At 42.6% G+C, this 11,764-nt stretch overlaps 2 protein-coding genes across 2 annotated transcripts; one reads left to right on the top strand and one right to left on the bottom strand.

Moving 5' to 3' along the window:
* Positions 1-317: 317 nt before the first annotated feature.
* On the top strand, positions 318-2,908 carry LOC144716192 (NAC domain-containing protein 83-like). Its single transcript, XM_078591268.1, has 3 exons — positions 318-525; positions 1,300-1,559; positions 2,540-2,908. The coding sequence occupies exons 1-3, from the start codon at positions 354-356 to the stop codon at positions 2,711-2,713; spliced, it is 606 nt and encodes a 201-aa protein (XP_078447394.1). The 5' UTR covers positions 318-353; the 3' UTR covers positions 2,714-2,908.
* A 3,542-nt stretch (positions 2,909-6,450) lies between these two features.
* On the bottom strand, positions 6,451-10,736 carry LOC144716191 (serine/threonine-protein kinase PBS1-like). Its single transcript, XM_078591267.1, has 5 exons — positions 10,358-10,736; positions 10,016-10,221; positions 9,187-9,376; positions 7,495-7,886; positions 6,451-7,032 (listed from the first exon to the last, which is right to left on the bottom strand). Exons 1-5 carry the CDS (start codon positions 10,476-10,478, stop codon positions 6,571-6,573), a joined length of 1,371 nt encoding a protein of 456 aa, XP_078447393.1. The 5' UTR covers positions 10,479-10,736; the 3' UTR covers positions 6,451-6,570.
* Positions 10,737-11,764: the final 1,028 nt, after the last annotated feature.

Below are 11,764 nucleotides of genomic sequence, written 5' to 3'. Positions count from 1 at the left end.
GCTCCGGACGTCGGACGGGACGATATTCGTCCCGTCCCGTCCATCGTCCACGTCTCGGTCGATCGGGGGCCAAAAGGGTCCAGAAACTTATGATGGCAATTCCGTGAATAAAACAAACACGGCTGCGACCAAAGAGGGGGGCACAAAGGGGGGCGCCGTACGATCCCATTGCCACGTGGCGCGTGGAGAATCGTTTTCCCGCTCGGCTACCTCACTTCAGGAAACGTGTTCTACTGGCCCTCGTTTCTCTCTCTAGCACGCGCGCGCGCTCTCTCTCTCTCTCTAAACCATTATAAATAGCGATCTTCGTCTTCCTCCTCGAGAAAGCCCTAGTTCTCTGGTTTCTGCGAGCAATGGCGAGGTCGCAGGGGATGATGGTTAAGCTGCCCCCTGGCTTTCGGTTTCATCCCACGGACGAGGAGCTCGTCGTGGAGTATCTCAAGCGGAAGGCCTTCTCGTTCCCGCTGCCGGCGTCGGTGATCCCCGAGATCCAGATCTCCAGATTCGATCCCTGGGACTTGCCTGGTGAGTTTCTCCGATTCTGTCCGTTTTTCTCGTTTTTTTTTGGTGTTTTTGATCGGTTCTTGGCCGCGATCGGTGGTGTAGGATGCGGTTTCTTTGTTTAGATTCGTGATTTTTGGAGATTTTGATCGGTTCACGGCCAAGGTCGGAGGTGGAGGGAGCGGTTTCGGCATCGATTGGTGATTTTGAGGTTTTGGTTGGTTCGAGGCGGCGATCGGAGGTGGAGGAAGAGATTCTAGTTTAGAATCGTGATTTTGGAGGTTTTGATCGGTCAAGGCGACGATCGGAGGTGGAGGAGCCGATTTGGTTTAGACTCGTGATTTAGAGGTTTTGAGCGATTTAAGGTTGGGATCGGAGGTTGAAGAAGAGATTCTGGTTTAGATTTTGAGCGATTCGATGCTGCGATCGGAGGTTGAGGAAGAGATCGGTTAATGATTAATGATTAATGATTAGGAGGTTTTGATCGGTCAAAGGCCGCGATCGGAGGTGGAGGAGTCAAGTAGGGGTTTGTATCCATGTTTTGGAGACTTTCATCCGAATTTTGACGCGATTTGTCATCTGAATTCATTCGGGTGGACCCCTGGGACTTGCCTGGCAACATTTAACGCTGTTCCGTGAATTTCAATCGGTTTACACCCACGATCGGAGCCGATTACTGTTTACTAATTGTTAATCAGTGGATTTCGACGGATTTAGGCCGCGATCAAGGTCAATTAGGGTCGGAATGGGTGATTTTGGGGTGAGTTTAGCTCCAATTAAGCATCTGAAAAACCTCAGGAGGATCGGAGAGGGAGCGGTACTTCTTCAGCGCAAGAGAGATCAAATATCGGAATGGGAAGCGGCCGAATCGGGCGTCGATCGCGGGTTATTGGAAGGCGACGGGGAAGGACAAGCAGATCGTGGCTAAGGGAGGAAACCAGATCGTCGGTGCGAAGAAGACGCTCGTCTTCTACCGTGGCAAAGCCCCCGCTGGCGAGAGAACGGACTGGATCATGCACGAGTACCGCCTTGCCGGCGCTCTACAAGAACAACCCCTCGTAAGTCCCGTTCCGTTCTGTTTTGTCTTCGAATTCCTCCCATTCCGTTCAACCCCTTCAATTCACCGTCCGTTCAGTCATCCGTTCTGTCTTCTAATTCGTCCCATTCCGTTTAACCCTTTCAATTCTCTGTACGGTTCAGTCATCCGTTTTCTCTTCGAATTTCGTCCCATTCCGTTTAACCCCTTCGATTCTCCGTCCGTTCAGTCATCCGTTCCGTCTTCAAATTCGTCCCATTCCGTTTAACCCTTTCAATTCACCGACCGTTCTGTCTTCAAATTCGTCCCATTCCGTTTAACACTTTCAATTCTCTGTACGTTCAGTCATCCGTTTTCTCTTCGAATTTCGTCCCATTCCGTTTAACCCTTTCAATTCACTGTCCGTTTTGTCATCCGTTCTGTCTTCGAATTCCTCCCATTCCGTTCAACCCCTTCAATTCTTTGTCCGTTCTGTCATACGTTCCGTCTTCGAATTCGTCCCATTCCGTTTTAACCCTTCCAATTCACCGTCCGTTCTGTCATCCGTTCCGTTTTCGAATTCCTCCCATTCCGTTCAACCCCTTCAATTCTCCGTCCGTTGAGTCATCCGTTCCGTCTTCGAATTCCTCCCATTCCGTTCAACCCTTTCAATTCTCCGTCCGTTCTGTTACCCCTCCTGTCTTCGAATTCCTCCCATTCCGTTCAACACTTTCAATTCTCCGTCCGTTCAGTCATCCGTTCCGTCCAATTCCATAAATGAGCGGTCCTGTTCACTTCCGTCATCCGTCATCCATCAATCTTTTTCATTCAGTCTTTCGAATTCTGCTGCTCTACCCTATTTTGTTAAGGGTTGGACGTTATGTCTGGTCAGTCATGTCCCTTTGCGTGGCAATAGCGTAATTATACCACCCGATGTAGCCCAGAAGCCCATTCTCCTTTGCATCGTCTTCCGTCTGTTGCGTCGTCCATGCACTGACCGAATTGCCCAATTTGATGTGCCAGACGAGAGAATGGGTTCTTTGCCGGATCTTCAGGAAGCGGAGATCCTCGACGAGGACGACGGACCGGGCCGATTTGGTGGACTCGGAGGCCGGATCGGACGCCGAGCCAAGCTGCGTCACCGAGATCAACGGCGAGGCCGGCGACGGCGACGACAGCTGCTGTTCATCACGATGAATCATGGAGCTTAGGTTAGCCTTTCGTCATCATCATCATCATCGTCATCGAGGGCGGCCGTGGAATGGCAGGCCGCCGCTTTTGGAGATGGCTCTTCCTTCTGTAATCAGAGTCGGAATCGGAAGTTCCTAGTGTAACGGATCTGTGGACGGATGACGAACGGGACGGGACCCGATCCGTTATTATTTACGTCTATCTCGATCGTTGTCGATTCCACGGAGGACGATGAGAGGGTGATCATCGGGTGGGTATTAGTTAAGTAGGATTATTGATTGATTAATTAATGATGGTTGTGGCGTGTAGGATAACTAATTAATAGATTAATGAAATATTTAGGGAGTGGAAATAAGGGTGGTGGGGCGGGGTTGACTGTTTTGCGCGTGGGGGGGAATTGTTGGCGGTCGAGCCGACATGCCTCCGGTTGGACACGAGTCGCCCGCTGGTAGCGTAGACGTGCACGTAACCTCCCCTAAATATTCTTTCTCTCTTTCCCTCTCTCTCTCTCTTCTCATTTCTGTCCCTTTCTATTCTTCTCTCTCTCTCTCTTCATTTTTGTCCCTTTCTCTCCTCTATCTTTCTCTTCATTTTTGTCCCTTTCTCTCCTCTCTCTCTCTCTATCTTTCGCTTCATTTTTGTCCCTTTCTCTCATTCTCTCTCTCTCTGTTTCTCTTTATCGTCATTTCTGTCCCTTGCTCTCATTCTCTCTCTCTCCCTCTCTCTCTGTCTCTCCTCATTTCTGTCCCTTTCTCTCTTCTCTGTCTGTCTTCATTTCTAGCTTCTTTCTGTCTCTTTCTCTCCCTCTGTCCCTCTCTATCTCTCTCTCTCTCTTCATGTCTATCTCTTTCTCTCCCTTTCCTCTGTCTCCCTGCATCCCTAGCTCCTGGACTCTCTCTCTCTCTCTAAGTCTCTTTTTATTTCTTTCTCTTTCTCTTTCTCTCTCTCCCTTTCCCTCTCTTCATTTCCATCTCTCTCTCTCCACGTTTCTATCTCTATCTCTCTTCATTTCTATCTCTCTCTCTCTCTTCATTTCTATCTCTTCCTCTCTCTTCATTTCTGTATTCTCTCCATCACCCTTTCTTCATTTCTCCCTCTTTCTCTCTCCATTTATTTCACTCTCTCAGTTCATTTCTCCTCCTTTCTCTCTCTTTCTCTCTTTCTCTCTCTCCATTTCTTTTACTCTCTCTCTGTTCATTTCTCCTTTCTCTCTCTTTTTCTCTCTCCATTTCTTTCACTCTCTCTTTTCTCTCTCCATGTCTTTCACTCTCTCTCTGTTCATTTCTTCTCCTTTCTCTCTCCATTTATTCACTCTCTCTTTTCTCTATCCATGTATTCCACTCTCTCTCTGTTCATTTCTTCTCCTTTCTCTCTCCATTTATTCACTCTCTCTTTTCTCTATCCATGTATTCCACTCTCTCTCTGTTCATTTCTTCTCCTTTCTCTCTCCATTTATTCACTTTCTCTTTTCTCTCCCCATTTATTTCACTCTCTCTCTGTTCATTTCTCCTCTCTCTCTTTCTCTCTCCATTTCTTTCACTCTCTCTTTTCTCTCTCCATTTATTTCACTCTCTCTGTTCATTTTTCCTCCTTTCTCTTTCTTTCTCTCTCCATTTATTTTACTCTCTCTCTCTCTGTTCATTTCTCCTCCTTTCTCTCTCTTTCTCTCTCCATTACTTCCACTCTCTCATTCTTTGTTCATTTCTCCCCCTTTCTCTTTCCCTTTCTTTCACTCTCTTTCGTTGTTCATTTCTCCCCCTTTCTCTCACTTTCTCTCTCCATTTCTTTCACTCTCTCTCGGTTCATTTCTCCTCCTTTCTCTTTCTTTCTCCCTCCATTTCTTTTACTCTGTTCATTTCTCCTCCTTTCTCTTTCTTTCTCCCTCCATTTCTTTTACTCTGTTCATTTCTCCTCCTTTCTTTCTCTTTCTCTCTCCTTTTTCTTTCACTCTCCCTCTCTGTTCATTTATCCTCCTTCCCCTCTCTTCCTCTCTCATTTTCTTTCACTCTCTCTCTGTTCATTTCTCCTCCTTTCTCTCTTTCTCTTTCCATTAATTCACTCTCTCCCTCTCCATTTCTTTCACTCTCTCTCTATGGTCATTTCTCCTCCTTTCTCTCTCTCCATCTCTTTCACTCTCTTTCTCTCTGTGGTCATTTCTCGTCGTTTCTCTCTCTATTTCTTTCACTCTTTCTCCGTTCATTTCTCTTCCTTTCTCTCTCTTAATTTGTTTCACCCTCTCTCACTACATGTTTGTTTCTCTTTGACCCTTCATAGCCCCAGCTACTGGGCCAATTGAAGCCCACAAAATATTATAGGATATAAATGTTATAAGAGATATGCATAATTGATAAGAAGAGTGGATAATTAGACATATATATTGTTACATGGTCAGATATACCGCTGTTCTTATCGGAAAGATAGATAACTAGATAAACAAATGAAATGCTAAGTTGATTTATAGGCAGGTAGATGCATACATTGATGACTGAAAATCAAAGGTTGGATGACTTATTAGGTAGGTTTCTAAACAATTTTATTGGTTTATAAAGTAAAGTATGTACACTGCTGGACAGAGACATGAACATAAATGTATGTCTATCTATATATATGGATAAATGATAGAATTTGATCGTTTATGTACATAGACAAGGGGAATGCCAGAATATTGCTTTATTTTTTTTCATTTTTTCGCCCAGACAAACTACAATCATTGCTCATATCTACAAGATTTGCACTAAATCAATGATTCTATTTTAACTCCATTTATTTGCACCCATATCCCTAATCTTTACAGTTTGTTTTATAATCCTTAATTGGGCTGATAAATTGTTGTTAGGTGTCGTGGATTATGAATCTTCATTAAGCATGTTTCATTCTCTTTGTGAGTCTGTGTTTCTTGTCTATCTCTCTCTCTACTCACCCATGTAGAGAGAAGTAGAGAGAGAGACTGATGGAGTGGAGGAGAGAGAGAGAGAGAGAGAGAGAGAGAGAGGAAAGAGACATAGAAAGGGCTTAGTAACCTTGATGGGCTCCCATCATTCATGTAGCCCTCTTTGAGCCCATGACACTTATGGAGGTGCAACTGTCTCATCAAAGATGACCATGATACTCTGTGCAGGAACGTGACGGGGCCCATCCACGTATACATACTGGGGCAACATACATACATACATTCATACATACATGAACACATATATCAATACATACCAATGCAAACATGAGAAGATGTTCAAATATATAGATTTATAAGTAATAAGATTGATGGATAAAAATATAAGCATGTAGATGCAAAGATAATATACAGATACCCAACTGGAGTTATATATATATAGATAGAGAGAGAGAAAGAGGAGAGATAGATTCATACATGCAAAAGATATGTATGTTAACATATTGATAGATGAATATATTGAATGCAAGGGAAGAAATACAGAGGGGTTAAGGAGGGTTAATGTTAAAATGTTCATTGAAGCACTGAAAGATCAGTCTATGGAAGTTTGGGCTAATTTTGCTATCTAGGTACATCTAGATAGACAGAGAAATAAGAGATGGAAAAAGGGATCAAGAGATACAAGAGGAATAAATATTGATAAGAGAGCAATGGGAGAGTGTGACAGAGAGATATATATAGAGAGGGGATTTGAAAAGAAAAAGAGATATGTTGATAGATTGATAGGGAGATAGAGAGAGATTAAGGTAGATGGAGAGAGAGAGAGGGATGAGGAGAAAGAGAAAGATTGGTAGGGAGAGAAGAGAACTAAATAGATATCATAAAGAGAGAAGAGAAGGCAACAAAATAGAGAGAGAGGGTAGAGGAGAGAAAGAGTGAGAGTGAGAGTGAGAGAGAGAGAGAGAGAACAAGTTCAACCATCTGGGTTGCTAGCTCTCCTCTTCTCCCTCCAATTTTCTCCCCACATCTTGGCCTCTGCCACAGCCCTCTCCCTGTCAAAATCCCTTCTTGTCATCGCTGTCGCTGTCGATGTCACTGCCGCTGTCCCTGTCGCTGTCGCCGTCGCCAAAGAAGACGAATCCCAACGCCCGCCAGACCCGCTGGTGCCGCCCTCGTTCTCCCACCTCCCCGTCGTCCGAACTTCCCCAGGGGCCTTCAAGGCAGCGGCACTGCCCCCAAGGTCGTAGGAATGGTTTGCCAGGTAAGTCAGTGCAGTGACTACGTCACCAATCAAAGGCCGGGCTGCCGCTTCCTCATTGATGCACATGGAGGCCACGGCAAGGGACTGGTACAGGGCTCTCATTGTATACTGTCCCAGCAAACTTGGATCCACCAGCTTGGGTAGCCTTTTCCGGTCATTGAACATAGTCCTTGCCTGAAATGGATACAGATCCTAAGATCATCATCATCATCATCATCATTATCATTATCATCATTGTCTAAGACCCGGGCAAATAATGGTACTTTAAGATCATAGAAGGTCTTAAAATGAATCATCTAGGCATTTTTCATAATTGGAAAAAGTCAGATCAGGCGGATAACACTAAGTTATAACCCAAGAGAAAAATGCCAACCACTCTTGATGTTATTAAAACTCCGAAACCCTGAAAAAACTTGGAGAAAAAATACGAGAAAACGAGTAAAACACAACCAGAAAAGGCATAATTGAATACATAGAAGGAAATTTTTTTCGAGAATCATCAGAAAACCGTACAGTGTAGCCACAGAGCTAAAACGTTTCCATTAATCGGGGTAGCCAAACAACCAGGAAAAGGTAAATTAGAATCCATAAACAAAATATCAAGACAGTAAAATAAAGAAAATGTGAATAAATTACCCAGGATACAAGATTCTGCTCCCCATGAGCCTTGGTGCTGTCAATGGCCTTCCTCCCGGTGATGAGCTCCAGGAGCACAACCCCAAAGCTGTACACATCGGATTTGACCGTTAGCTGCCCCGTCATTGCATACTCCGGAGCGCAGTACCCGTAAGTCCCCATGACCCTGGTTGAGACATGTGATTTATCTCCAATGGGCCCAAGTTTTGCCAGCCCAAAATCTGATAGCTTGGGATGATAACTCTCGTCCAAGAGGATGTTTGCAGGCTTGAAATCTCTGTAAATGACGGGCGGGTTTGCCTTGTCGTGCAAGTACTCCAGCCCCTTTGCTGCGCCGGCAGCGATCTTCATCCTTGTGTTCCAGTCCAATGGCTCCTTTCCCGGGGGCAGATCTGTCATTATGAGTTAAGATGTATGGTTAGATACAAAGATGGTGATAATCTGGTACACTTTTTTTCCAAGGTTAGTGGACTGTAATAAAATTAAAAGAGCATTCAACATGCCTCCAGAAGTTGATAGCCATTGTACATAATTTTCTATATTTTGAATCCAACTTGTTTGGTAGGCGGAACAAGGTGTTGGGGATAGATCCAATCCACACATAATTTGTTTGTGGTCAAGGTATGTGTGTTTGTTACAAATTTTAGATCAGATCAAAACAGTGGCCGTAAGAGAGAAAGAGGGAGATTTAATCATGCCCAACATGTGGCAACACCCAATAGGATTGATGCCAGTTACAGGGATGACGAAACGGTCGACCATTATCAGCCCTCTTGATCGAATCTGATTGAGGAGCCAGTCATGATCAGGACATTTTGATCGATTGGAGTGGATTGATCAGATAAATAATCTGGTGTCTAATTGATTGAATTTTTTATCATGACTCAGATCCGATCTGATCTCAGACCCCTAGATGGAACTTCGTTTTGAGTTCACATAACTAATTACCACGACACTTGAGTTCACAAGGGATATTGAATCTACAGTCACTTGATAGGCCCTAATAATCCACAAGCACTAGAGCACTCTCTCACAAAGAAAAATAACGCAAAAAGAAGTCAAGTTCTCAGAAGGGACAGTACATAAATCCAAAATAAAGTCCAGAGAGGAACAAATAAGAAGAATCTCTCCCCCACATACACAATAGATAAGTCAAAACTCTCTCACCGACAGTTTTGTTGAGCAAACAACCGAAGTTCTTGGTAGATAACATTCCCATCAAAGGATCTGAGCCTTTCTTAACCAACAAAAAATAGTATTCCTAAAATTAGAGGATCGAAGAGGTTTGCACAGTCCCAGCTTTTGCAAGAGATGTTTCTGAAAAACTGGCATGAGTTTCACTGAATGATTCAACATCATGGTTTGTAGGATGACCTCAGGAATCAACATAAAATTTGTTAAATGATTTAGACTTTAGTCAACGATTGCAGGGTTCAAAGTGGCTACAGGATTTAAAAAGATGAAACATAGACGATGACTCAAGCCTAGGAGAAAATCCAGAAGATAGCGATCAGGAACATTAGAGAAACGTATGGTGAACCAGAATCTTATATGGACATATCATCGCAGAAGAGATTTTTTAAAATATTCCCAATAATTGCTGCTGGCAAATGCTAAGTTACAAGGTTTCCCCGCTTAGAGTTATGATATGAAGAACGGTAAAAAGCAACAAGTCATATATATTATGTGTACCATGGAGATGATCTTCTAATGAACCAAGGGGCATGAATTCATAAACTAATAGCCTTTGATCTCCATCAGCGCAGTAACCAATTAGATTAACAAGGTTGGGATGATGCAACAGGCTCAGCATCAAAACCTCCACCAGAAATTCTCTGTTTCCTTGCAGCCCATTTCGGTCCAATTGCTTCACTGCAACAACCTGACCAGCACCATGTACTGAACTTTAGCTTTGGAATAAACTTAGGGACTTCATTTGCATATATTTAAATTGACATTGCGGAATTTTGATAATTGAATAGGATGGAAGCGATAAAATTCTGATTAAGATATCTCCAGACCAATGTATCCGAAAAATAAGAAAACGTTGACTTCTAATATCAAGATGACCCAGAAATCAAACAAAAAAATTCAAAATTAAAAAATAAATCAAACTGATGCAGAATTTATCAGGTTGAAAGCTTGAATCGGATGCTTTTTCATGATAAGGAAACATCAATGGAAAAACTGGGTATCTCTGGGCCAATGTATCCGCAAAAGTAGAAAATATTGTCTTGCAACTCCCGGATGACCCAGAAAATAATGGAAGAAAGATAAAATTAAACAGAAAAATCAAACAGACGCGGAATTTTTTTACTTGAAAGTTTGAATCGGATGGTATTCCATGTCCAATCAAGGAGAAAATAATGGACAAACTGGGAATAAAACCGCCAAAGGCAGAAAACACTATCCTGTAAAGTTTGAACAACCCAGAAATTCTCAGAAATTTTTTTAAAAAAAATCTAACCGATGCGAACTTCTCAGAAAAATTAGAAAAAAATCAAACCGATGCGTAATTCACCTGGTTGGTAGTTTGAATCCGACCCCTGTAAACCCGCCCAAATCCTCCCTCTCCCAGAAAACACTCTGGGCTGAAGTTCTTCGTCGCCGCAGCGAGCTCGCGAAGAGGAAACACATGCGCTGATATGTTCATCCCAGCTCCATCCTTTTGAATCTGGACTTCCTTCTTGGCCCCCGCATTGCTCTTCGCTCTTTGCCTGTCCGCCCCTGCAATCCCACGATGAGATCTCTCAATTCCAAGTTACAAACGCATGATTTTGAGCTCTTACAGACGCAAAATTCAATTGGCACCCAAATTCCACGGCAAATTGAAGAAGAATTGAACCCGGCGAAAGATCTTCACCTGTGGAGACCCGATGAACTTGCGGAGGAGCCATCGGCGATTCATCTCGTCGGTCGTCTGCCTTGTTTTGTGGGTTCAGCTGCTCGGCTTCCTTGGTGTCAAAGCAGGAAAAACACCTCATGGCACACGACAAGAACTTCTTTCAGTAGAGAAAGATGGAGAAGAAAAATGGGATTTTTTTCCTTCAAATCAACATCTTCCGAAGCTACCCAACACTGAAATCTTTGATGGGTACGCGTTAGATCGAGCCCCGAGATGGTTTCTTCTTCTGGGTCTTGGTGGGCATCCAGCAAAAGAGAGAACGGAGAGAGAGATAGAAAGAGAGAGATCGTATCGCCTTGTAATTTATGGAGGATGGTTAGCAGAGAAAAGAGAGCGTTTTTTGTAGGAAGATGACTGTATTTGTGAACACCAATTCACTGCGTTTGGTTGGTATTTTGCTCACTGTAGTCGACTTTTCACACCATTGCCAGAAGATGCGGCTGTTTTGGGCTTGTTTGCTCGCTGGATGAACAAACCCGGGTGTAATCAGATCATTTTACATGTTGATTAATTTTTTTCTAAAGTTTATTGTAAAAAAGTTGAAAGTCATGCTTTTCTTTGTATCATGGTAGAGTTCTATGTCCAGGTGAAATCATAGCATTTAGATTTGGGTTAATTTTTTTCCTCAAGTTTATATAAAAAAGTTGAAAGTCATGCTTCTCTTTAGATCATGGTAGGATCTTATGCCTGGGTGTAATCAGATCATTTTCCATGAGTAATTTTTTTCTAAAGTTAATATAAAAAAGTTGAAATACATTCTTCTCTTTAGATCATGGTGGGATCCTATGCCCAGGTTTAATCATAACATTTATATTTTGGGGAAATTTTTTTCTCGAGTTTATATAATTAAGTTGAAAGCCATGCTTCTCTTTATATCATGGTAGGATCTTATTCCCTCTTCCAAGGGCGTCTTGGTCAGTTCTCCTTGAAAGGGTATTTTCTTAGTTTACTTTTAGGATGGTTTCCTTTACTTGTTGTATTCACTTTTTCTTTTGAGAGTAGGTGCACATGAGTAGAAGATGTGCATTTGGTTTGAGAACCACTTTTATTGATAAAAATTACACAAAAAGGTTCTATCATTTCATGGATCCTTGCACATTTAATGATAATTGTGTCTTTTATGAATAGCTGATATGTATTGGTCATGTAGCTTGATGCAAGACAACGGAAAATTGGAAATATTCCATGGATATAAAAACAATCAAATCACCCAAAGGAAAATATTTGTGGGATTAGCTATCTATATATAAATATGTGTGTGTGTGTAAGGCATGTTAGTTTGATTACAGAAAAGTAGATATTTTGAACCCTAATAAATATTCATCAGATGACTATGTATAGTATACTCATCATGGCTATTAAATC

Source organism: Wolffia australiana, chromosome 20 (assembly GCF_029677425.1).
Source record: "Wolffia australiana isolate 7733 chromosome 20, ASM2967742v1".
Lineage (NCBI taxonomy): Eukaryota > Viridiplantae > Streptophyta > Magnoliopsida > Alismatales > Araceae > Wolffia > Wolffia australiana.
This window is presented reverse-complemented; position numbering and strand designations above follow the sequence as displayed.

Bases quoted from the DNA above. Each gene is read 5' to 3' on its own strand.
- LOC144716192 (XM_078591268.1), top strand. From the start codon at position 354: ATGGCGAGGTCGCAGGGGATGATGGTTAAGCTGCCCCCTGGCTTTCGG. The intron at 526-1,299 runs GTGAGTTTCTCC...GAAAAACCTCAG, and splicing joins CGATCCCTGGGACTTGCCTG to GAGGATCGGAGAGGGAGCGG. The intron at 1,560-2,539 runs GTAAGTCCCGTT...TTGATGTGCCAG, and splicing joins CTCTACAAGAACAACCCCTC to ACGAGAGAATGGGTTCTTTG.
- LOC144716191 (XM_078591267.1), bottom strand. From the start codon at position 10,478: ATGAGGTGTTTTTCCTGCTTTGACACCAAGGAAGCCGAGCAGCTGAAC. The intron at 10,222-10,357 runs GTGAAGATCTTT...GTGGGATTGCAG, and splicing joins AGTTCATCGGGTCTCCACAG to GGGCGGACAGGCAAAGAGCG. The intron at 7,887-9,186 runs GTACACATAATA...TCATAATGACAG, and splicing joins ATTAGAAGATCATCTCCATG to ATCTGCCCCCGGGAAAGGAG.